We start from the raw sequence: 27,965 nt of genomic DNA on the forward strand, positions 1-27,965 counted from the left end.
GCCTTGTTGCCAAAGGTTTTACTCAAGAATATGGTCAAGATTATGATGAGACATTCAGTCCAGTGGTGAAGATGAGAACTATTCGCATCATACTGAGCTTGACAATTGAACATGGGTGGACCCTTAGTCAGCTTGATGTTAAAAACGCATTCCTTTATGGAGATTTAAAGGAAAAGGTCTACATGGAACAACCTCAAGGTTATGCAGAGAGAAATCCAAAAGAATATGTATGCAAATTAAACAGAGCCCTATATGGTTTGAAGCAAGCCTCCAGGTCATGGTTTGAAAGCTTCTCCTCAGAGATTCAGAACCACGGTTTCTTTCGTTCCCAACTAGATCATTCTCTATTCATATTCAGGGACGGTACTACTATTGTGTTCTTGCTTATATATGTTGATGATATAGTTATCATTGGCAATGCTCCAGACCATATTAAACGAATTAAAGATTTATTGAGCATGCGGTTCAAAATGAAAGATCTTGGGGAATTGAGATATTTTCTTGGTGTAGAGGTGGACAGACAGGGTGGAAAAATGTCATTAACTCAACACAAATACACTCTTGATCTTCTGGATAAAGCAGGAATGACAAATTGAAAACCTCTGTCTACACCCAGTGTTATCAACCAAAAGCTTAGTATTTGTGATGGTGAATTATATCCTAATGCAACCAAGTATCGCAGTTTGGTGGGTATGTTACAGTACCTTACTTTTACTAGACCAGACATTGTATATTCTGTTAATAAAGTATCTCAGTTCATGCATGAACCGAGGATTGGTCACATGTCTGTTGTTAAACGCATTCTTTGTTATTTAAAGGGCATAATGAGTGATAGACTCTCGTATATACAATCTTCATGGGAAACACCAAAACATGACATATTGGCATATACAGATGCAGACTGGGTAGGGGATCTAGATGAGAGAAGGTCTGTCTCAAGATACTGTGTTTTTATTGAAAAAAATCTGATCTCATGGAGTAGCAGAAAACAGAAAGCAGTGGCAAGATCTAGCACAAAGGCAGAGTATAGATCTATGGCAGCTGCCACAACAGAAGTGACCTGGATTAAACATTTGCTTATAGAGATGGGAAAGGACATCTCAAGTTCGACACTTATGTGTGATAATAAAAGTGCAATACAAATCGCATTAAATCTTGTCCATCAGAGTCGGAGCAAGCATATTGAGATTGATCAACACTTCATCAGACAAAAAATAACAGACAAAGAGATTGAACCGGTTTATGTGCCTTCAGAAGACCAAGTTGTTGATATGTTCACAAAAGGTCTCACAAGTCAACGTTTCTGGTATTTGAAGACAAAATTGCACATGGTCCAAACCCATGCACAACTTGAGGGAGGGTATTAGAATATGAATGAATATGGATCCTTTATTGGATCCATATCCATATTCATTCACGTGTTTTATAATGTAATATGTATTTCTAATACAGGGCATTTTTGTCCATGTAAAAATGTTGTAACTCTATTTAATCTAATCAAGGTTTACCGCAGCCCATAAGGAACCTAATGAGGTTGTCGATTCCCAGATAATTCCTCTCCTTTTCCTCCTCATATTTTCTTATTTTCTACATAATGTTTCAGCTTACCAACAGGTTTAATAATACAGATGTAATCTATATGCTTGTTTTTATAGGAATCTTTCTTGGAGCATTTTGATTCCGGTACATGGATAGGTTTTTATAAGTTTCAAAATCAACGGCGTACAATTTTCATAAATTTTCGAGGCTCCAAATACCATTTTTTCTATCCAAAATTCATGATCCAAGTGTCATTTTATAGTAAATCAATCATGCTGAATACATCTGTACAGTCAGAATTTTGAAAAAAACACCAAAAAATTCTCATTGAGGAGGTTTGGGGAGGTTTTCATTCCCTTTATATATATATATATATATATATATATATATAGAGAGAGAGAGAGAGAGAGAGAGATATTCTGAAGAGTAATTTTACACTATGCTATTACAAAGTAGTAAGCACACAACAAAATCACATAAAGGAAACTTCTGAAACAACCAACCACCAATGAAACGTGAAGCTGTTTCAATTTAGTAATGCCATGAAAACCAGTGAAGGCTGGATCATACCTGCCTAAAATAAAATGAACAGAATTTATTGTGGTAACGTTTCGCTTAATGCTTTCTTTTTTTTATAAATAGAAATAAGTGCACAATATAACTCAATACAGGCCATCCGCGCAACAGAGAGGTCTTCAAAATTAGCCTTTCTTTCAATCCAAAGAATCTAAACACATCCTCATAAAATGTCCTAAGCCTGATTTTCCAGCAGGATTCAGGACAAATTCTGAGCCCATTTCTGACATAAATTAGGCAGGATTCTTACTTCAATATTCAGCCATAGTGTTAAAATATGTTGTACATATATATATTTATATCTACATATATAAATATATATATATATTTATATCTTTTGTAAATAGACCCATATAGGGGTAAAACAGTCTTTTTACTTCTTATCGCATATTGTAATTTTTCTCCTTTTTCTTTTACTTCCTTTTTTCTTTCTTTTTTATTTTTTCTATTCTTTTTCTTTTCCACCTTGGAATGGGCCCCACCTAGGAAGACGTTGGAGCTTCCAACGGTCATATTTATGACCGTTGGAAGGGCTCCAACGTCCCTCTAGGAGCCCTTCCAAGGCCTCCTCTTTTGTCTATAAATAAAGGGGTTTCTCCCCATTGTAAGCTATGCTTCTTTGAAGCCTTTTGAGTGGAATATATATTTTTCCTCTTCTTTTGGGTGCCTTACCACTTTAAGTGGTTGTGTTGTTCTTTTGCCCATTAGTGGCTATTTGTGTATGTGCGTGCTCTCTTGTTTTGCTCTTGGAGACTTCATCCGGCACTTCATTACATGGTATCAGAGCCTTGGTTGATAAAGCTTCATCGGATCTTCTTTTGTCAAGTAATATCCTTCTCTTTAGTGCATTTATATTCCTCTTCTACAAATGGCCAACAAGGATGCAAAAATCGACCTCTCATTCAAATTGGATGGGACCAATTATCGCATGTGGGCGGCCGCCATGGAAAACAATCTCAAAGGTAAAAAACTTTGGGGTTATGTATGTGGAACCATTCCGGAACCACAATTGAAGTTGACTAAGTTTGAAGGTAATGAGGAAAAAGCTTTGAACGAAGAGGAAAAAGAGAAGGCTATTCTTGATTACTCTTCTAAATTAGAAGATTGGGAAAGTGAGCATGCTAAAATTTTAGCATGGTTCATGAACAATGTTGAATTAAAGATTTGTGCAAATCTCGCCAAATTCAAGAAGGCTAATGAAGCTTGGTTCTTTATGAAAGGCATGTACACTCAAAGAGACCTTGCTAGGCATTTCTTCCTACAAGAAAAGGTAAGAGCTACTAAACAAGGTGATATGAGTATTAGGGACTACTATAGTGCCTTATCCTCTTTATGGGATGAACTTGTCCTTCTCGAACCCCAATGGGAGGGTAGTGCTATTGCTATGAGGCAAGAGCAAATGGAAAAAGAAAGATTTTTTCAATTTATTCATGGGCTTCGCCCCGAATTTGAGCAACTTAGAGGATCCCTTCTCCATAGGGCCTCTACTCCTCTAAGTGATATTTTGGCCGACTTATGTCAAGAAGAGACTCGTTTGGCATTAAAACGAGATGTTGATGAAGTTCATGCCGTATCTAGACCCGGCAACAATGTAAGGCCATACAAACCTCCTCATTTCTTCAAAAATAATAGTGGTGGAGGAAGGAAAATCATTTGCCATAATTGTAATGAACCGGGCCACATTCGTCCGGATTGCCCAAGATTTAAAAAGAAGGTGGCCTCCGTCGGTGAAGTTCCTCCAAATGAAGACTCAAAGAAAGATGGTGACATAAAAGAGTCTCTTGCTCATCTTACCGAAACGCTTCAACAATTCATGAAGATGAGCTCCTCTCAGTTTTCTTCTACACCATCCACTTCCGGCGCCGCTATCTCCTCCTTCCCAGGTATGACCTCTTGGATTCTTGATTCGGGTGCCTCCTTTCATATGACTCCGAATGCATCACTCTTATCAAAAACAAGTCTCAACAAATTTAAATCTTTTGTCTCCACTGCCGATGGAACATCCTTGGATGTTGAGGGCATTGGGAATCTTGAGAAAATTTATAATGAAAACAAAGAATTTTTTGTTCCCAAAATTCGAATTATTCCAAAACTTAATTTAAATCTATTTTCCGTTTCCCAAATTACCGATTTTGAATGTAATGTCACTTTTTCACCTACCCATTGCTATGTGCAGGATCTCCGGTCCGGGAAGCGGATTGGGCAAGGCCATAGAAGAGGGGATCTTTATTATATGGATTTTTTGTCATTGCCAACCAAATCATTTTGTAATCATGTTCAATCCAAAGATATTGAGACTTGGCATAAAAGACTTGGACATCCTAGTGTTTCTAAATTGTATCTCTTTCCTTTTTTGGAAAAATTTTGTAATACAAATACATTCACATGCAATGATTGTATCCTTGGAAAAATTCATTCGCTTCCGTATTCTCATAGTAGTTTTGTGTCAAAAAGACCTTTTGAACTTGTGCATTCCGATGTATGGGGACCGGCACCCGTTCTGTCCAAGGGAGGCTACTCTTACTATGTTAGTTTTGTTGATGACTTTACTAGATATACATGGGTATACATTATTAAAAATAAATCCGATGTCTTTAACAATTTTAAAGAATTTCATATTCTTATTCAAAACCAATTTCAAAACAATATAGCTATATTTAGATCCGACTCTGGAGGAGAATACATGTCTAAAGATTTTCAAAATTATTTCAAAACAAATGGAATTTTACATCAACGATCTTGTCCTAAAACCCCACAACAAAATGGTCTTGCGGAAAGAAAACATAGACATTTAATTGAAACTACAAGAACACTTCTTATTTCTAAAAATGTTCCTAAAAACTTTTGGGCCGAAGCTCTTCTTACTGCAACATATTTAATCAATCGTATGCCCTCTGCTTCTTTAAAAAATGTATCACCTTTTGAAAAATTATTCAAAATTACTCCAGATTTTAATAGATTAAGGATATTTGGATGTAAATGTTTTGTGCTTGTTCAAGGACAAGATAAACTATCACCTAAAGCTATTGAATGTGCATTCATTGGATATGGTGAAAATCAAAAAGGTTATAGATGCTATGACACTCGAAATAATAAACTCTATATATCAAGAAATGTAAATTTTCTTGAAGAACAAAATGGATTTGATGTTCACACATCTAGAGAAAACCTTGACTATTCCTTCCTATTTGATCTTGCTCCTAGAATCGAAACACCAGATGCAAGTACTTGCGATAATACTTGTGATGGCATCTCCCATCATAATGATATACTTCAGCATGGTAATGATTCTCAAGATGAGAATCTTAATGAAATGAATGTATATACCCGGCGGTCAGGAATTGAACATCAACCTGCTTTTGAAAGATATTCTCAAGATCTCTCATTAGAAGAACCTATTAATGCACCTAGGAGATCTTCTCGTAATAGTAGACCTCCACAAAAATTTGTATCTTATGAATCTTTCTCACCTAATTATAGGGCTTGTCTCATGTTAATTCATTCATATCATGAGCCTACTTCCTTTAAAGAAGCTAAAGATCATCCACATTGGATTGAAGCAATGAAAGTTGAATTAGAGGCTCTTAACAAAGCTCAAACTTGGAGTATTATTCCCCAACCATCAGGAAAAAAGGCAATTGGGTGTAGATGGGTATATAAAGTTAAAACCAAGTGTGATGGATCTCTTGAGAGATACAAGGCTCGTTTGGTTGCAAAAGGCTATGCCCAAGAATATGGAATTGATTATGAGGAAACCTTTGCTCCCGTAGCTAGGATGACTAGTGTGAGAACTTTAATTGCCTTAGCCTCCATTAAACAATGGCCTATATATCAACTTGACGTTAAAAATGCTTTTTTAAATGGAAATTTATATAAAGAAGTGCTTATGGATCCTCCGCCAGGTCTTGAAATTGGTAAAGGAAATATTCTAAAGTTAAATAAAGCTCTCTATGGTCTTAAACAAGCACCTAAAGCTTGGTATGATCTTTTTAGCAAAGTAGTTCTTGATAATGGTTTCTCCTCATGTTATACTGATACTGCTTTGTTTGTTAAAAATTCTAATGATCACATTACAATTCTGTTATTATATGTTGATGACATGATTATCACAGGTAATGATAAGGAAGGTATTAACCTTATTAAGAATATTCTCAAAGAGAATTTTGATATGTCTGATCTTGGTTATCTAAGATATTTTTTAGGAATTGAAGTTGCATACTCTCCCAAAGGGTATGTCCTCTCTCAGATGAAGCTTGCCTCCGACATTATTGACAAATCTGGACTGACTGATAACAAGAAGGTGGAGACGCCAGAAATAATCAATGCCAAGATGAGAGCTAGTGATGGCACTCCTTTAGCTGATCCCACACCTTATCGTCAATTGATTGGGTCGCTCACATACTTATCCATCACTAGGCCCGATATTTCTCATGCAGTTCATAGTGCAAGTCAATTTCAGACTGCTCCCTCCACCATTCACATGGCTGCTGTCATGAGAATTATCAGATATCTGAAAGGCACCATAACAAAAGGATTATTCTTACCCTCTTCTTCACCTCTTACTTTACTTGCTTATACTGACTCTGATTGGGGTGGTAACCCCGATGATCGTATTTCTACCACAGGGTATTGTGTGTTTCTTGGAGAGTCACTTATCTCTTGGAGGTGTAAGAAGCAACAGAAAGTTTCACTCTCTTCTACTGAAGCAGAGTATCGTGCGATGGCCACTACCACCACGGAGATCGTATGGTTAAGAAGTTTGCTTAAAGATATGGGAGTCTCATTCTCAACTCCCTCAAAGCTGTGCTGCGACAACAAGAGCTCTATCTACATTGCCAACAATCACACTTTTCATGAAAGAACAAAGCACATTGAGATGGATTGCCATTATGTTCGTGATGAGTTCCTACGCGGCACCATTCAATTGCCTTATGTTCCAACCGAGTACCAGTTGGCGGACTTCTTCACCAAAGCTTTGCCATCGCCTCGTTTCTTCTTTCTCCTTAGCAAACTCTCGGTGATCTCACCGTGTGTTTGAGGGGGGGTGTTAAAATATGTTGTACATATATATATTTATATCTACATATATAAATATATATATATTTATATCTTTTGTAAATAGACCCATATAGGGGTAAAACAGTCTTTTTACTTCTTATCGCATATTGTAATTTTTCTCCTTTTTCTTTTACTTCCTTTTTTCTTTCTTTTTTATTTTTTCTATTCTTTTTCTTTTCCACCTTGGAATGGGCCCCACCTAGGAAGACGTTGGAGCTTCCAACGGTCATATTTATGACCGTTGGAAGGGCTCCAACGTCCCTCTAGGAGCCCTTCCAAGGCCTCCTCTTTTGTCTATAAATAAAGGGGTTTCTCCCCATTGTAAGCTATGCTTCTTTGAAGCCTTTTGAGTGGAATATATATTTTTCCTCTTCTTTTGGGTGCCTTACCACTTTAAGTGGTTGTGTTGTTCTTTTGCCCATTAGTGGCTATTTGTGTATGTGCGTGCTCTCTTGTTTTGCTCTTGGAGACTTCATCCGGCACTTCATTACACATAGGTGTGGTAGTTTTAAGGCAATTAAGTCAAGTCTTATAAGAGTAGTTTCTGACTCTAATATGGCCATCTTTTATGCCCTATTTCTGGTACAGTTTAACAGTGTGCACATCAAATTCTTGATCTACTTTAAAACCCATGCCTACACAAGTACACGTCCAAGTCCTCTTGTTATTTCTGTTGGAAACAGAGGTTCATCAAGGTGAAGTCTATTGTGAGAGGGATAGAGGCACAAGTGTGGTGACAGGAAAAGGGTATATCACAACAGGAAATCTTATATGGGTTGGTCTTGGGTTTGATATCTTCTCTAGCTTTCACTTTAGCTACTCCACCTCAAAAGGTGTCGATGTCGGTCCCCAGAATATTTTCATATGGTTTAGTTTTTGGAATAGATAATAATCAAATAAAGGATCTCCATAAGCACAAATATCCAGGAGCAAAAGACATAATATACAGCATGTGGAAGCTATTAAAAATGGGAAGGAAGAATTAGTACTTTCCGTCTATGTTACAATTTTTATTTGCTCTTTATAAACTTGGAAACAGTGTTATTAAAAACACACCTCAAGGCACCAAAAGCATGCCTCGCCTCAAGGCGAGGGCCTTTGTGCCTTGAGGCGCTAAAAAAATGCAAATGCCCTGAGGCGTACGCCTCATACGCTTTGAGGCATACGCCTCGGGGCGAGGCACGCCCGTGTTAATGTTTTGGTCAAATGGGGGTCAAAGCCCCCATTTGACCAAAATTTAGGGAAGATTTAGAGGGTCCCCCGACCCTAATTAGGGTCGGGGGCCCTCTGTCTTCTCACTCGCTCTCTCCCACCTCTCTGGTCTCTCTCATCTCTCCCACCTCTCTCGTCTCTCTCGGTCACTCCCACCTCTCTCGTCTCTCCCACCTCTCTCGGTCTCTCTCATCCGTCTCGGTCTCTCCCACCTCTCTCGTCTCTCTTGCAAGCAGAGAAGAAGAAGAAGAATTAAGGTACGCATTTTTCTATGTATGTGTGCATATTTTTCTATGTATGCATATATTCAGATTTTAATATTTTTCTATGTATGCATTATTCAGATTTTAATATGTATGTGTGTGTCCAGATTTTTCATATATATATATATTTGGGTTCTTTTGGTTCAAAGTTAATCTGATGATTCTGCAACATCCAAAACTTGATGAAAGTTGGAAAGTAGATGAAGCTTGAGGTTCTTATACCATGTTGGAGCAAGTAGAGCTGGTAATCCAACCGACCTGCTCATGGCTCAACTCTCTTGGTGTAAGCTTGTGCGAACTGCAGCTCATTTGGGCTATATAATTTGTTTCTCGCGGATGAAGCTCATTTGGGCTCATCAAACGAGCTTGATGACCCGAGCCATGAGCAGTTTGTGGCCGAACAGAGCATGAATAATTGGTGTTCAACTCGGTTAATTCTTGTATAGGTTCATCTAGATGGCTTATAGAGAATTTATGTAGCCCTTGTATAAAAAATGGCATATGGTTCAATTGGTTGGACATTATGCTTGCAAATTCTAGGTCAGATTTTATATATATATGTTTTTCTAGATGTTCTTATGTTCAGATTTTCATATGTAAGTGTCGAGATTTGCTTATGATCAGATTTTTCATATATATGTCTGTTCAGATTTGCCTATGTATGATCAGATTTACTTATGTATGATCATATTTGCCTATGTATAATCAGTTTTTTTCACAGCTATATAATTAATTTACATGTTATATAATTAGTTTCTCAATTATATAATCAGTTTCTCAGTTATAAAATTTGTTTTAACATGCAATTCCTGGTGGATGTTTAATTGGAATTCGTGTGTAATACATGTTGATTCTTATTGAATATGAATATAAATTCATTGGATTATATAAAGCATTGTCTCAGTTTTTTTTAACTCTTTGAGTTTTTATAAATTTCTATGTTAATATATATTTTCTTATATGTATTTTTGCAGTTGAAAAATGAAGAGAGATGTAAGATGGGATCATGGAGCTAAAGTTCCAAATCCTACTAAAGATTCCAAACTCGTAGGATATGTAATTTGCAATTATTGTCATAAAGAGACTACATGAGGCATCTATAGGCTGAAACATCACTTAGCTGGCATGAAACATGGCATAAGCTTGTGCGAAGCGGTTCCACCTGATGTGAAAAGATTTTTTCAAAATCATCTAAGGGATCGGAAGCAAAAGAAACAAGATGAACAAAACAAGTTTTAAATTGAGAGGAGTGTTTATTTTGGATCATCAACATGTGATAATGTGAACAAAGAAGCCAGTGGATCATGTAGTATTGCAAAAACAAGCGCAGGTAGTCCCATGAACCTCTTTGTGAACAAAGAAGCACAACAAACCACAATAAGCACTGCTTTCAAAATAGATGAGAGAAAAAACGTATGTTGTGTCATTTGGTAAATTTTTTTATTCTAATGCCCTATCATTTAATCTTTGTAACAGTCCATATTTTGGTCTAATGGTAGAAGCTATTGCAAATTATGGGCGAAGGTTCAAACCACCTTCTTACCACGAGATCAAAACGTAAATTTTGAAGGACGAAGTAGATCATACTCATAAAATTTTTTTAGAGTTCAAAAAAAGAATGGTCAAAAGTTGGTTGCACCATTATGGTAAATAGTTGGATAGATGGAAAAGGAAGAAACTTAATTAATTTTCCTGTGAACAGCTCATCTGAGGCAATATTTTTTAAGTTTGTTGACATCAATGACATGAAAAAAACTATTACAAATTTGTTTAAGTTGTTTAAAGTTGTTAAAGAAGTTGGTGAAAGGAATATAGTGCAATTCATTACAGATAATGCACCAAATTATGTAGCAGCTGGGAATATGATAACAACAGAAAAAACATATTTTTGGAGACCATGTGCGGCACATTGCTTGAATCTGATGTTAGAAGATATTGAAAAGACCAATTTTTAAAGATATAGTGAAAAAGGCAAAAAAAATTACAAGATATATCTATAGTCATGCATGAGTATTAAATTTGATGAGAAAGTTCACAAAGAAGAAAGAACTTCTACGTCCAATCATCACTTGTTTCGCTACAACATATTTCATGTTTCATAGTATTGGATGTTATAAGAAAGAGTTGAAGTTGATGTTCTTATGTTCAAATTTTAGATCATTTAATTATTATAAGAAATCTGATGCTAAAAATATTTTTTATATTGTTCTTAATGATCATAAGTTTTGGGTTACTATATCATATGCAATTAAAGCTACACTACCTATCATGAAAGTGTTGCGATTAGTGGATGCAGATGAGTCTGATGTGAGATTTTTGTATGAGGCAATTGATAGAGCAAAGGAGGAAATTGCTTCAAACCTTGACAATGTTGAAAAAAAATATAAACCTATTTGGAACATCATTGATAGACGATGATACTTGCAACTTCATAAGCCCTTGCATGCAGCTGCCTATTATTTAAATCTTCATTTTCATTGTGCTGACAACTTCAACCTGGATACAGAAGTTATTAGTGGCTTTTATGATTGTGTTGAAAAATTGGTTCTTGATGCAAATGTTCGATTGAAAATTATAACATAAATTGATGCATTTAAAAAGGCAAATGGGTTGTTTGGTAGAAGGGCAACTATTACAATAAGAAAATTAAAAAGTCCTGGTAAGTTTGCAATTATGTTGTTACTTGTTAATATTTTGTTTATGTTTTATTATTTTTTTGTTAATTATGACATTCTTAATGTTTTTATCAATTTTTTATTGTTTTATTTGAATGCAGCTAATTAGTGGAGTTCTTTTGGGCACGAAAATCCTGAATTGATGAATTTTGCAATTCGAATTATAAGTTTGACATATAGTGCATCGAACTATGAGAGGAATTGGAGTACTTTCTCATTGGTTTGTGACTTTGTATTTTATTTTTGAAATACATTTGTATAAGTTTAATTATTTTATAATTGATTATCAATGATTTAGAATTATAGGTGCATACAAAACGAAGGAATAGACTTGAACAAGAGAATATGAATGCATTGGTTTTTGTCATGTACAATATGAAATTAAGAGAGAAAAATATGAGAAGGGCTACCAAAGACCCTATATGTCTAAATCATATAGACTTAGACGATGAGTGGATTGTGGAGAAGGAAGATCCAGTGTTGCCTAGAGATCCCAATTGGTTGGAGGATTCATGGTTGGACCCAAACTTCGACATAAATGCCATTGAGCATGTGCCTATCGAAAAAGTCATTTTACCTCATGATTTACAAAGTAGTTCTAGGTAAGACAAGTCTTTAAAAGATCCAAGTAAAGCTATATTCCTTTTACCTTGCTATTAATATAAATGTATTTTTTTAATTAGATAAAATAAGTATTTAATACATGATTTTTTATTGAAGGAAAAAAAAAAGCAAAAGAAGTGACCAAGGATGTGGAGGAAGAAAGTGCAAATGATGAAAAGTCAGAAAATGAGGATGAATGATGATGAAGAGACACAAGAAGAGCCTAGGCCCTAATTCATATCATAGGGCTATGGGCATTTATATGTTTTTGGGGGCCTTTCATTTGCACTTGCGAATGTTAACACTCTCATTTTGAAGAGTTTTGGACAAATATATTAACGTTTGGTTAATGCTAATATGCATTTTCTAATTATGACATGATGTTGTTAATGTTAATTTTTTATTGAATGAATGCTCATATTTTATTTCTTAGATACTTACGTAGATCAAGTTGTTGCATTAATGTTAGTTTTATATGTTAATCTCATATTTTTCGGTATTTATTTGAGATTTTTTATTTCTTGCAGGTTGTTGCTTCATCAATAAAGCATTTATTTATTTATTTATAATTTTAGATACTTTTTATAGTTTTTTTTTAAGTTTTCAAACAAAAAATTGAGGCTTACGCTTTACGCCTCGCCTCAGATTTTGGTGGAGTGCCTCAATGCTTTTCACAACATTGCTTGGAAGTTTATAGATATTAATTTATTTTATTTGTTCTCTAAAATTTCTGTGTAGTAGTCTCCTATTCTTTTTTACAAGGTTATTACTTGGAACTTTTTCCAAGAGTTTTTCTTAAGATTCTCATTTTCACAAGTTAATATTTTAAGTTCTTACAATGGTTTTTTTCTTTATGTAAATCACTATATCTTTTTGCTCCTCCATGAGTCCATGCATAAGGCCATGAAAATGTTTGGTTTGTGTTAAGAAATCTATTACTTTCTTCTTATTATTGTTTTTTATAGGAATCTTATCATTATTCTTTCTTTTTATTCTTTTTTCCTTTTTTTATTTATCCATTACAGCTTACATAAGTATGCGTGTTTGCCAAGCATCCCATGCATAGCATAGGCATCTTATAGTTTTTAATTATAGTCTTAAATTAGAAACAGCATGGAAGAAAGTGACATAGCATACACCAGTATAGACTAACATTCAAACAAAAACTACAACATAGAGAAAATACATTACTGCCAGAATACGAAAAGACATCTAAAAAAAAGAAAAAACCACATAATTTCAAAAGAAAAGACAAAACATTTTGAACTATGCAGTAGCCAACGTAAGTTCCAGGTTCAAGAAATGAAATAAAAAGAAAGACATAATAGTTGCTAACTAGGAGAGCAATTAACTAACAGAATATGATACCAGTCAACAAAAGCGCTGCTGTTATCACCAAGAAAAGCCTCTAGATCATCCCGTGCTTGATTTTGATGCTTGCCATTGCACACAAGCACAACAATATATTCCTGTAATATATAGCACAAAAATTCAAATATTTCCTAACAGGAAAATATGCTGAGAAAGGCATGAAATCAATAGACATGGAGACAAGTCATGCATGTCTCATTGTCTAACAATTACTGGTGACCAGCCACAGCATGAAACACCTCATGCATTCAGATTCAGTTCTCCAATAGTCATTTATGGACAATTCATCACAAAACAATATGTAAAAATGATTGTCAGTGTGGTCGTTGCACACCCACAAATCTATAATGAATGCTGTAATAATAATAACAATAATGACGATGATGACAGCAATCACCATTACGTATACAAGAAATTGACATAACTGGCTATAAAACAATCAAAATAATGAAATTAGCAATAAAAAGAATTCATACAAGTATCTACCGAATTATCAAAATAACGAAATCGTCAGTGTGTGTGTGTGTGTGAATAATCATGTTTTTACTATTATTTTCTCACGATCAATACATACACTACATGTAATATCCGGAAGAAATAGGGTATACTTAGTCGATTTGGGTCTAGGACCCGATATCCGGACCCATGAAGGAATAAATAAATGGGTGTTAAATTAAGATTTTTAATAATAATTTTAATTGGGTAAATACTTAGTTATTAGGGTCGGATCCACAGTTGGACCCACGAGGATCCAACTGAGGATCCGTTAGTTCAGAAAGACCCGGATCCAAGCATATGTTGGATCGGGTGTTGCGGGTCGCAGGGTTTGGACCCGGACCCGAGTACGAGACTTATGAAATAAAAATCAAGAATCGTGCCTCAAGCACGATTCTTGCATTTCAAAGATTTCGAGAGGGTGAAAGGGGGGTTACGCAAAACGTAACCAACCCCTCTTTTCTCGGAAGGAGGTGGAAAAGGGGGAGCTCGGCATAAAAGAGGAGGGGAATCCCCTCAGTCAAGCTTTCAATTTCCTCCCCCTCGGTCTTCCTCCCTCTCACGGTTGGTGCGCACAATGGAGGAAGGAGCTCTTCACGACAGGAGCTTCGACCATCCGCCCCTGTCAAGGCTCTTGCGAGGATCTTCCTTCACGGCAGTAGGGGGGAAACGCCATTAGCCTGCGCCTCTTCGCGACGGGAGCCTCCAGCCACCGGAAAATCGCCGTAAAAAGGTACGGCTATTCTCGGAAATGGATAAGGGATCGAACGTGGGTTCGATCTTGTATGAGGGTTTGAGGAGAGGGAGGTTATGGGGATAGGATTTCGGACTGTTACGGGGGTTTTCTTTCAAGAAATAAAAAGAGGGGTTTAGGGGTAGCGATCCGGGTTGGGGGATAAGGCTGGTCCAACCCTAAACCCTAGGATTTTCATTTTTGCCGACATGGGATCGGTGAAGGGCGAAGACAGCCGGTTACGGCAGCCCAGTTCTTGCTTGGAATACCTCGGATTTGGGGGTTCTTTAGCCTGGAAATCGATGAGCACAGGCTGGGTGTGTGTGAGTACGTTGAGCTAGAGGTTTTTTGCTATATCTCGTGTGCTCTAATTTGTAGTAGATTACGGTATATATAACCTGTTATTTTCTTTGGTATTCTGAAAATATTTGCTTAGAATATAACGTGGAAATGGTAGTTTAAAAGCTGAAAAACTCGATGAAGTTGAGGGTGTATTTAGATCATGATTCTTGCCATTCACTCGATGAAGTTAAATATGTTATTGATGCATGCATGAGAATTTGTTGTGTCTTAATTTACACATTGTATTCTTGAAATTTAGAGAAAACAATGGAAGATTATGGTTGTTGTGTCAAATCTGGTCATCCTATTGTAGAAAGAGGTTGGGTGCAAGGGTTGCACAAATGTTGTAACAGGCATGACAGCAGCCTGACCCGTTGGATACATTCATTGGGTTCCGATGGCTGCCATTATTAGCATATTTTTTTTTAAATGCTATTACTGTTCTTCCGTAGTTGGCTGCAAATGGTGTGTTTTCTTTGTTATAAAGCCACCAGCCGTAGGGGAATAGACTGTTTGTTCTTTTCTTTCGTTTTAAGATGGTGTGTGTGCAGTAACATGATCAGGGATGTGCTGGATGATCCAATTCCAGCCAGCAGTCTAAGTAGTGTGGACTACTTAGACAGTAGGACGAAAGGCCCGGGAATGGCAAGCCTAACTACTCCTCATAGTAGGTGCTGGGATTTACACAATTACTGATGAATGGATGAATGATAACATTTCATTCCATGATAGTTAAATGTGAGCTTGGTTAGTATACTGCTGTTTGTGTTAATCATGAATGATTGTTGAAATATGTGGCATGTTACATGGAAGTATGTATTGTTTAATGCCTCATGTGCATATATGGATCAATGTGGGTTTTAAAATGTGATATCATGCATGGATTGTTATCATGAATTTATGAACGATGGATGAATGCATAAGAGGTAGGGGGTGTCATAGAGACACTTGTACATGGATGGTACATGCATATGGTGTGATAATTTATGCACTTTGTTAAGAAAGTTGGTTTTGTTTCCACATTGACTGCATCACTTACACAACGTAAGATGGTGGCACACTACTACACTGTTCACATGGTATTCGTGGGTGGGAGTCCCATATGAGTTCTCGCAGGGGTGTATGCGAGCTTTACACTTCACTTTTGCATAGGGTGTTGCAAGATTAAGAACTGAATTAAATAAAAACATAATAAAGAACAGTGTAACTTTTGATCTAAGGTCTTCCATCTGGAGAATGGAGATCTTAGAGTTTCCAGTCCTGAGGAGGCTGTGAGGATACAAAAACTCCGTGTGCGTGAATTTGGCCCCCAGAACCCGATATGGAGGTTCTTTCTCCTGACCACGGTTTTAGGGAGAACCCGCCACTTTACCCGGGAGTGGAGTTGGTCACAACTATGAATTTGTTTGGTACCAAAGGAAGTGGCACTTGTGGGCGTGGGGTGTCCCTTGTGTCCCCGACATTAGATGGGGAGGTCTAATGTTCCGAGGGTGACTCGGTCGAGGGCTAGGTTGGAACCCAGTAATAAAATACCAATTTGTGTGCTAATCTACCCTGGGAACCTACTTGACCTCGGGGATTTTTACCCGTTTGGTGTATCCGCGGGCGATGGAAATTTAAAAGAGAAACTTAAAGTTGTATGCATTAAATAAGGTCATGCATATGGAAAGAAAACTCAAACGTAAATGTAAGATAATAAGGAAGTCATGCATTTTCTTTTTTGCACTAAGTCATGCATCAATTGAAATGATCTCTAGTTCATGATATGGTAAATGTTTGCAATTCATTTCTTAAAAGCATGTTGATATGGTTTGGTATTGTTGTGTGTTACTGTTCTTTAGCTGTGAGTATACACAATCTGTCACATATATGCAAGGTCAGATGTTGCATGTTGGTTGTATCTGCACTCACTCAAACTAACATATGAAATCTTATTCATGATCGTTGTCTCACCTAATTTCCTTGAAATAATAGTGCTCAGAATTTTGTTCTGACCCTTCTACTTCGTTGGTTTACAGGGAATGGTGAGCAGTGAGGGATGGGCTGTTCACGGAGGATAGACGAGAGTCACATTTTTGGGTTAGACAGTTTCGGCAGTGGCAGAGTGGCATTACTTTTTGTTCTTGGCTCCATTGTTATTTTCAGTTTTTTTGTACTCTTTGGTTGAATAAAGAATGGCAATAACAATGTACTTCGGTTCGTAAATAAATGGTTGGTGTTACTACTCATTGATGATGATTGTAAGTACATTTGTGGTGATGGGATATCCAATGGAGAGTGGAACTGTGAGGACCCCAGATCCTTGGGAAGGTATCTGCGTATAAAAAAAAAAAATTTGCATTTTTGAAAAGGACGGAGTTGGGGTCGTTACACTACACACAATGAGAATTTCGTTATCTTGATAATCTGTTAGACGTATGAATTGTTACTGTCGTTATATGCCCACAATTGGTTGTCATACTAAACTGAAAAAACCGCACTCTAATCATCAAAAAACAAAAATTAACAACAAATACAGAATAAAATACATAACCACCAGTGGGTTGGAAAAAAAAATCAACAACTAATTGTGAACCTAAGCAAATAAATCACCCAACAGATGATCAGAAACCCACAAATTTTCCGCAACTAAAAGAGCCAGATAGTATCAAAATAGCAAACACCCACAGCGAGTAAACCCTCAAAAAAGAAAAAAGAAAAGAAAAGCGTGAGTACTGGAGGGCAAAATTACCGCCAGAACGTCGTCTGAATAGGTGCCCAAGAATTCGACGAGCTTCTTGGAGACCATCTCCTTCAGTTCCACAGCCAAAGGACACCTCCGACCCATCTTGAAGGATCGAGGACTAGACTTGAAGACATCCATGAGATGACGATAGATTGTGCAGTTTTTTCTCCCTCGAGAGAGAGAAATTGTGGCCTCATGAAAATGGGGCGAGCGGACGTAAATATTTGAAGAGCCTGTGAAATAATTTGGTAATTTACTTGAAAAAAGATGCCAACGTTCCGGATCTGGATCGGGTCTATCTCGACCCTAGCATGTCCCATATGAGGTCTAAGGCATAAAATTTATCATAATATAACGAAAACATTTTATTTTATGGTGCTCTCAATGTTATCATAAAACATGAAGAAGTCTTGCAGCTCCCTGAACTGCAAGATTTCTAGATGCTCCAGTTCGCGGACGACATATTGATCTTCGGACATGCAAATCCCTCAAACATGGCAAAAATCTGGCTGATCATCAAGGCATCGAGATTGCATCTTGACTCAAGGTAAGTGATGATGATAAGTGCGGACGAACCCTGCTCAACACTTCTCCACAAAATTCTTTCCTTGCCGAATCTTTATTCAGCTATGGTGCATGTTCGCTTGGGCTAAAATTAATTCATGAATGACCGGCCAAAACTTCAGGTCCAGCCGCAGGAACACTTGGATGGTGTTCATGTTTCTGGTGGACTCACGGTAAGTCTGAGTTTGAACCTAGGACAGGGTCGGGTTTAGGACTGATTTTGTTTGGTTATAAAAGGCTTTAGGAAAAAGATAATTTTTCCCAATTTGTTAAACATTTATGACAAGCTTCTAGACACGTTGGAGAAAGTTACGTTAAAATGGCAGGGCCTAACTCCACGGAGCGAAGCAGGTTATATGTTCCCCCCGGAACATGCAGGTGCGTGTTCTCGAGTCTGAATGAGCGCCACATATGTAAGCATGTGGAGCTTGTTTCCATGTGTGTGTCTGCATCACTTAGCATTGAAGTCCAGTGCATTTGCAAAGACTTAAGTATCCTTTCCCGCCATTAGCGCCTTGAAATGATGTTTCGAGTATTGTACCAAAATCTCCTCCAACCAGAAAATGGAGGATAACCTTTTGTTTTTGCCCTAAGCAGTAAACACCTCTACTTAAAGAGTCTCAACCTCGAAATGCGTCGCCCTCTCCATTCTGAATCACCCTTACACCTCCGAAGGAGCACCCTTTGTCGTCGTCTGCTGATGTGGGTGCACCCTTTGTCATCGTCTGTTGTCGGAGCACTTTTTGTCGTCATCTGCTGCCGACCACCTTTTACCATTGTCTATTGTTGGACCACCCTTTGTCATGCAGCTGAGGATCTATCAGGTATTAAATCAACATGAGCATATGCAAAAGTATACTCCGCCGCTGGTAGCTTCATGTTTTTCTGCAGAAGTTCTGACAACAACTCTGTATCAGGGGTCAGATCCCACATATCCTTTGCAAGCAAATGATCTCGTTCATAATGGCAGCCCACTGCACCATTCAAATCGATACAGTTTCTCAGATGTTTGTTATGTTCAATATTGTTTCAATTGATGGTTGTACATACTCATCGAAGAGAAATAATTGAAGATCTTTACAAAAAATGGGTTGACCCTGCCAAAGGAAAGGTGATTCAGTTATTTGTAATGATCTTTGAGTTATTATTTATCATGCCAATAAAAGTAACGATTTATAGTATTAGCATATTTTGACGTGATTCATACGATAAATATCGTAATAATTGACACTAGCAAACACATAATATCTATTTACAATGATTCATACTTCAAATAATGTGTAATGATTTTAATAGAAATTGCTAACTGAGCAACGATTTGAACACACAAATCGATGTACATATCGCATAACATACTACAAATTGATATGATAATTCAGCATAATCGCTTATTCATATTACAAATTGATACGATAAACGTAAGTACTGTTATATCTCACAAACCCTGGACAACAACAATCGTGGTTAATTCATAAATCATAAATACAAATCGCGGAGCCTGATCCATCAGATATTGAATATGAAAAGCAAACGAAGAAGGATGAGGAATAACTAAAGATGAAGAAGAAGAAGAATGATGACGAAGAGAAGGAAAAGCAAAGGAAGAAGGAGGAGGAGAATGAAAACTCGATATACATATTGCATAATATATTACAAATCAATACGGAAATTTAGCATAATAGATAACAAATCGATATTAATAAACAAAACAATATCTCTCAAATCGATAGTATATTACTATAACCGCAATTTGCGTCATACTATTCCAATATTTTCTATACAAAGGCAAATCATTGTGGCTGACATAGACGTCCTTGAGTAAATCTCATAAATCATCAATCAGAATACAGGTCTCACAAGGCATATCGATTTTTGACAACGAGCGGGATGTGAAACGATGTTTATTTTATAAATGAATGACATATATTTTGGTAACAAAGCCAAATCGACACGATTTATGATTTATAAGTTATGATTTATACATTTAAAGCAGCAATGATTTATACATTTAACGCAATAGCGATTTATGATATATAAAGTTACCAAGATTTGTACTCAAGTTTGCTAAATCGTACAACAAGGTTTACTGTTGAAGACCAAACGTTACAACGATATGTACTTACGAAGGGTGTGATTTATACATCGATTTGTAAGTTTGAAGCAACGATTTATACGTTTAAATCAAGAATGATTTATACGTTTGATGCAATAGCGATTTATAATTGTTGATGATAGCGATTCACGTGACAACTATTTAATTACAGGTACGACATTTTACAGTGATTTCTATAGAAATCGCTAAATGAGCAACGATTTGAACACACAAATGGCCACCTCATGTCGCTATAATTGTTATTCCTTACGTACAAGTTTCAATTACATACTACAAATATCTAACCCTAAACCCTAAACCCTAAATATCTTACTAAACCCTAACGGCAAACACTAAACCCTTAATATATTACTAAACCCTAAGCCTTAAACCCTAAACCTTGACCCTAAACCCTAAACCCTAAATATCTTACTAAACCCTAAACCCTTAACCTTAAACCCTAAAACCTAAAACCTAAAACCTAAAACCTAGACCATAACTCCGAACCCCGAAACCCTAAACCCTAAACATCGTGTCGATTTGTTCTTTAGCAAGTCTAAACATTGTGTCGATTTGTTTACAGTTATTTCCTTTTCGCCTTTTATGAATCAGTCATTAGGTAAATCATGATACAACATATCATTTACGTAGAAAATGCTCGTAAAAGCAAATCGCAATAGGATATCGTTCACATAGACAAAGTTGGTAAACACAAATCGCGATAGGACAAATCATTTTCGATTTAGGTTTGTTGTTGTACAAATCTTGATAGAACACTTCTTCTATAAAACAGTGATAACAATTTGCAACTTTAACTTAATGTTTGTTGCTGTACAGATCGTGATAGAACACTTCTTCTATATAACAGTGATAGCGATTTACAAATTTTTAATAGTTATCAAGTTGTAAAATTATTTGTACTTTACTAAGTCTAAACATCGTGTTGATTTGTGTACACATGTGTAAAACCCTATTCTATGTAAAACCCTAATATAGATCTGTGTAAAACCCGACCCGACCCGTTGTCTATGTCTAAAAACCTAATCTATTTAACCTTTCTTCCTCTTTTCTACAACAGCGCAGCTTCTTCTACTTTTTTTTTCTCCTCCGCATTCTTCTTCTTCTCCTCTTTCTTCTCCTTCTCCCTTGTATTTTTCTTTCTTTTTTGTTCTTGTGTTCCTTCTACCTGTGCTTGATAGATGGGTTTTGATGTTGATAACGTAGTTGTTTCACGTCGTGAGAAAAGATCTGTATAATCTTCGATGATGATTATAGTTGTTATTTTCTGTGTATCTATCGATATATTCATGACACATAAGACTATGGCATATTTGTCATGAAGTATATCGAAGCTTACGTAGAATATAACAACCATAATCATCTTCAATCGTTGCCGCCATACCAAAGCAAGCACAAATATTCTGCATGATAGACAAAGGGTGATGTTGATGTTCATCTATTTGATCTGTTCCTACTATCAGACCTTCCATTGTTCGTAAACCATAATTTGTAGTTGGAAAAATATCTGCCTACCTTCGATATACTTCATGACAAATATGTACATAATATCGGTTCCTTCTAGCGGTGAGTGTCTGAGCATTGGTTTGTGAAACATATTCTCAAAAGTGCGCTCATTTCCTGCTGCAAAGCAATTCTATGTGTTGATTGCATATATAACTCTCTAGAGTTATTGCTAGCTGGAATATGAACTCTGTGCCAGGAGTGATAACATTGGAGGATCTCTGAGAACAAAGAATGTGCAACACTCTAAAAGCAAAGAATGTTCAGCTAAGGATATTTGCATGAGAAGCAAAGAATGTGCAACACTCATGTATTTTGTAAATGGATGTGGTTGTAATGTATCACTGAAGTTAACTCGATTTATAGTTTACTATGCCTAAACATCGTGTTGATTTGTTTATTGTATTTTGCTTTCCACATAAATCGCGGTAGGACATGTTCACTTATACAAAGCTCATAAAATTAATTCGCGAAAGGACAATCGGTATCAAGCAAAATTTTGTATATCATCTTAAAAAATCGATACTAGAAAATACCTAATATCTTACACATCAATATACATATCACATAATATATTAATCATTGATACAACAATTCAGCATAATATCGATTTCTATCATGATTCTGTATATTGATTTAAGATATTGTTTTGATTATTAATATTGATTTAAGATGTTTTGATTCTAAATATCGATTTTTAAGATATCAATACGAATTTTCAAATCGATTTATGATATTGTTCTGAATCTTAATATTGATTTCTATGTTGATTCTTAATATGTATTTAAGATATTGTTTCATTCTTAATATTGATTTAAGATATTGTTTTGATTATAAATATCGATTGTTAAGATATCAATAGGAATTTACATATTGATTTAAGATGTTGTTTTGATTCTTAATATAGATTTAAGATATTGTTCTGATTCTAAATATCGATTTTAAAGATATCAACACGAATTTCCATATCGATTTAAGATGTTGTTTTGATTCTTAATATTGATTTAAGATATTGACTTGATTCTAAATGTCGATTTCTATCCTAATTCTGTATATCGATTTATAAGCTATCAACAGTAATTTCCATATCGATTTGTATGTTATTTGATCATCCGATTGCGTTATACTATGACAATATTTTCGCAACAAAGGTAGATCTTTGTGGCCGACAACGATGTCATTTTAAAATCTTTATTATAAGACGTGAACCGCCAAAAAATATTTGGTGGATCCTATAAGCATTAAACTCCTCGGCTCTAAAAGGAGTTCTTTGCAATATTTTCCCCTAAACGTTCCACAAAAATTCTAATGCTTCATCTTATTTCGTCGGAGCACCCTTTGCAGTCTCGGTAAGTTTTTATGTTGTGTAGGTTACCTATGGCTGACATTCCTAAGAGAAAAAAATGCTTCATCATCATCGGGGAAAACTCTTGACAAAATCGTCCAAGAGTATGCTTTGTATGAGCAAGTAGAAGCGTACTACAGAATAATGAAGATTGAGAATGATAAAGAAATGAAGCAATTGTTGGTAAAGTATACAGCGGAGCCTAATTTGTCAGATATTGAAGATGGTAGTTCAACGATGAAAAAAGAAGAAGAAGGATGACGAAGAGAAGCAAAATGAAAGGAAGGAGGAGGATAATGAAAAAAAGCAAAGAAAACCAAGGCAAAGGAAAGAGGAGGTGGAGGATAGGGGAAAGCAAAGAAATAATAAGGAGAAGGAGAAAGAGAAGCGAAGGCAAAAGGAAGAGGAGGAGGAGAGGGAAAAGCAAAGAAAGAATAAGGAGAAATAGGAGAAGCAAAGGCAAAAGAAGGAGGAGGAGGAGATGGAAAAGCAAAGGAAGGAGAAAGAGGACGAGGAAGAGAAGGAAAGACAAAGGAAGAAGCAGGAGGAGGAGGAGAGAGAAAGGCAATTGAAGAAGGAAGAGGAAGAGAAGGAAAGGCAAAAGATGATGAAGGAGTATTTAGCACAATGAAAGAGGATAAGGCAAATGAAGAAGGAGGCAGAGAAGAGGGAAAGGCAAAAAAAGAATAAGGAGGAGACAGAAAGGCAAATGAAGAAGAAAAAGGAGGAGGAAGAGAAGGAAAGCCAAATGATGAAGATGGAAGAAGAAATGCAAAGAAAGAAGCATCAGGATGAGGAAGATAAGGAAAGACAAAGGAAGGAGAATGAGAAGGCAGACGAGGAAGTGAAGGAAAGACAAAGGAAAGAGAAGGAGGACAAAGAAGACAGGGAAAGGCAAATGAAGGAGAAGGAAGACGAGGAAGAGAAGAAAAGACAAATGAAGGAGAAGGTGAATGAGGAAGAGAAGGAAAGACACATGAAGGAGAAGGAGGACGAGGAAGAGAAAGAAAGAAGCAGAACGAGGAAGAGAAGAAAAAAGAAAGGAAAAAGTATATGATGGTCGCAAAGGACGGAAGGAAGGAAGAAGTACAAAAGCAGAGGAAGGAAGGGGATGAAGAGGAGAAAAGTGTGACCAATGTACGTTAATCGCTATTGTATGTCACGGTGTATTGTTGTAGGTATTATTATGTATAACGATTACTATGAGTAGCGATTTCTCTATATAGCGATTACTATGTATAGTGATTACTGTGATAGCGATTACTTTGTATAGAAATTACTTTGATCGTGATTACTATGTATAGCAATTAACTGTGATTTGATATTTTGTGTTACAGGTAGGTCATAGGAGAAGCAGAGCAACAGGTGAAAAGCTGGGAGGGCGGTGTCAGTGGCTTGTAGTTCTATCGTGGTTTAGAAAGCTGAGTGAATATCAGAATGACTGATTACGAAAGATGTACTTCGACGGCCTTAACCAAAAATCCAGTTTATTAAATTAATTTTCAAAATCAATATTTGCCACTATGTTTGCTCACACAAGTAATAACTTAGGGATTTTATCATATGGATGCTTTATTCTCGAACTTTGTTTATAGAACTATTAAACGTTGGTGCATGCACATGCGAACTCCTTAGAGCTTATTTCGGTTAAGGCAATGCCAATGATAAAAGACTTAGATTAATAAATTCTTTTATGTAATGATTTAATCAGATTTATTGATGGTGGTTCTGTACTAAATTTGGTACTAGGAGGCTAAGACACGCTCATGCTTGCTCTCAGGTGGCCCGTCTATTACTTGGTATGGTTGGGACATGCCCGTTGGTGAGACCATTGCATTATTACATTTTAGAAAGAAAAAAAATCCTGATATTTTTTTGTTGAAATTTGTCAGGCCGTTATAGGTGCCCTTATGAAAGTGCATTGGAGGACGAGGAGAATGCTGATGTGGTTGTGAAGGTAAAGGTCATCACGATGAAGGATATTTGGTTGCACAAAATGAATGAAGTTGAGTGCCAAATGGTAGTCGTTTGGTAGTTTGTGTTTGTTTAGTAACCAACCAGTCGCTCTCACACAATTAGCAAATTTTTATCGGATGTCATGAAGGATCGAGCGAAGGATTACCCCACGGTATTCCTCTTTGAACTTCAAGACTATCGCAAGGGTGGTGAAGACAACGGCTTGTCATCCATGACACGTGTCACTAATGACAATTTTGTAGTCGCCCAATAAGATACATATTCTTCAATGGTAAAGAGAGCCTTTTAGGGGGAAGAGAAAGATGAAGAGAAACACAAAAGGACCGTAAGTGGGTGAGAGGGAGAGTTGACTCTTGCACTTGAAGAAATTTGCATGCTGAAGAATATGATATGTGTTCAAGTTATCCTTCGGGTGAATGCAAATAAGGTCATCGATGATCTACGATCACACAATCACATCTTTAACAGTAGAAACCCATTTGAATGTTTTTGTCTTTTTGTATATATTCGAAGATCAATATTATAACTTTTTTATATGTATATAATGTCATTTTAATGTTTTTATGAATGAATTTTTATATAAAGTCATTTGAATGTCATTGATTTGTATGTAATGTCATTGTTTAAATGATTTGATTTTTTAAACTGGAAACACTGTTGAATGTTTAAACTGAAAACACTCTTGAATGATTTGTATATAATGTCCTTGTTTATATGTTTTCAAATGATTTGAATGTTAATTTGCTTACATTCACAGTTATTTGGGTTGTTATATGTGAAACTTTACTTAAAAAATCAAAACCACTAAAATCACAAATACTTCATAAATTTGCTTAGACATATGTTCACTTAAACTGAAACCATTAAAATTGCATATATCATACTTTTTCGCATATAATTCACGAATTCACATAAATATATTTGTGAAAATCCTACTGATTCGTAAAGATCTGACTGTTTTGCAAAAATCATATTGTTTCGCATAACCGTTAAAATAACTAAAATCACAAATACCCAATTCATTTATGAAACAGAAGGATTTTCACGAACTATTAGGATTGTCAAAAAAATAATTATATGGGATCGTGAATTATATCCGAAAACGTATGATATATGCAATTTTAGTAGTTTTAGTTTAAGTGGAGTTGTACAAATATATTTATGCAAAATATTGACATATGTGAAAGCGTAGGATATTTACGATTTTTGTGGTTTCAGTTTTATCAAAAATTCATAAATAAATTTATGCGAGTTCGTGAAGTCCGTATAAAAAAACTTATGATTTTGGATTTAAGTGAGAGTTGAACCTAGCCGATGGGTGGTACAATTTTATTGTAATAAGGCCTCAATTCACATTTGCAAAGGGTAAAAAAGTCCCAACGATGTTGGATATTTGCAATTTTGGACATCAGGAGAATATCGAAAATTATAGAGATTTTAGAGAATCAGGTCAAATTATCCGTAAAGTACAGTCATTTTTCGTATTTTAAAAAAAACGTGTAATTTTGCAGGGTCAGTACGATCATTTTTTGAAAAGAAAAGCCCACAAGAATTACAAAGAACAGCTGTTGATGCTTTGCGAAGACAGATTTCAGTTTGCAAACGAGTGCCCTTAGTGTTGGCACTTCCGCTGGAAGAGATAAGCCCAACATATTCTAAATAATTTCTAGCATCGCCACCCCTCCATGCCTGCATACAAGGTTCTATGGAAGCGTCTTCTGAAAGGATGTCGTCCAAAGCGTAGTTACCAGAATACAAAATAAACACTAGAAGCAATGTGTGAAGCAGAAGCCAGGAGGATAACATTAAAAAGTAGCATGAAATGAGAAGCTGGATACAACTATGAAGCGATTGTGCACACATGAGAAGCGAAAAGGAAACACATAGGAAGCCATATGAACTGCCAGCGAAAGCAAATGAGAAGTGATGTGAAAAAAAATACAAAATGATACAAGATAAACAAGCAACCTTGTTATAAAGAAACTTATTTTTTAATATAAAAATTGTGGAAAGTGAGGGGAAGCGACAAACGAAAGAGTTAAGGCGAGGAGGAATAAATTTGGCAAACAAGGGGAAGCTGGTTTCCCACTAAGGCTCTGTTTGAGAGCCATAGTTGAGAGCGGCAACATCATCTTCATCGATTAGGAACACCGCTTGGGGAGGGGAGACGGAGTTGAGAACAGCCTTGGGAGGGGCGACTGCACTAAATCAGTGGATATCAACGTCGTTGAGAGGATGTTGTCAAATCAGCCGATTCGGTCACCCGTCATTGTTTTCTCATAGGCTCCCAAACAGAAAAGGGTGTCAACGGGCCTGGTTTACCCAGACCCGAACTAAACCCTATAAGGTCCGGGTATAGTGATAAATAAGAAGACCAGATTAAGACTTGGGTCCAGATCCGAAGGTCCAATTAATACATGGACCAGGATACCCGAGTTCCCGATTAAGACCAACAATTTTTCAATGTAAAAATGATAAAAAAATATGGTTTTATTGGGTATGACCCGGTTTGGTTCATGTAATTCTTATCGGTTCCAGGTATAATTTTTCTTATAGTGAACCCGATTAGACCCATGTTTGGACCCAATACCATACCCAAAAATCTGATCCAAGTCTGGGTCCAAACCAAACCCGACCTGTTGACACATCTAAAACAGAGACTGAAGGGAAACAACATTCCCATATTTCAGCTAACAGTCTTAGTTTGTGAGGCAATGATATCATAATTCCTAACTAAGTTCTTTTTTTAGACCTTACTAACCAGTTACAGCATAACGTGTCTAAAAACCCAACACCATTCAGGTTAAAGTCTGGCTGAACCCCAAAACAAAGCAAAAGAATAAGACAAACAAAAGAAACAGCTTGGAGCAGAAA

General features: G+C 36.3%; 1 protein-coding gene across 2 annotated transcripts in view; it reads right to left on the reverse strand.

Annotated features, from left to right (window-relative positions):
- Nucleotides 1-17,779, reverse strand: part of LOC149814774 (uncharacterized) — a 56,608-nt gene extending 38,829 nt beyond the window's left edge. Inside the window, exons 1-2 of one of the 2 annotated variants that reach the window (XM_089988654.1) lie at nt 17,599-17,779; nt 13,295-13,395 (exon numbers count right to left, since the gene is read on the reverse strand). In XM_089988654.1, the coding sequence (XP_089844780.1) occupies nt 13,295-13,395; nt 17,599-17,730 (233 nt within the window). In that variant the 5' untranslated portion in view covers nt 17,731-17,779. The remainder of the gene's footprint in view (nt 1-13,294; nt 13,396-17,598) is intronic. The other variant, XM_089988653.1, reaches the window with a different exon arrangement.
- Between the last annotated feature and the right edge of the window lie 10,186 nt (nt 17,780-27,965).

The sequence above is a fragment of the Nuphar pumila genome, chromosome 15 (assembly GCF_984573655.1).
Source record: "Nuphar pumila chromosome 15, dmNupPumi1.hap1.1, whole genome shotgun sequence".
In the NCBI taxonomy this organism is placed as follows: domain Eukaryota; kingdom Viridiplantae; phylum Streptophyta; class Magnoliopsida; order Nymphaeales; family Nymphaeaceae; genus Nuphar; species Nuphar pumila.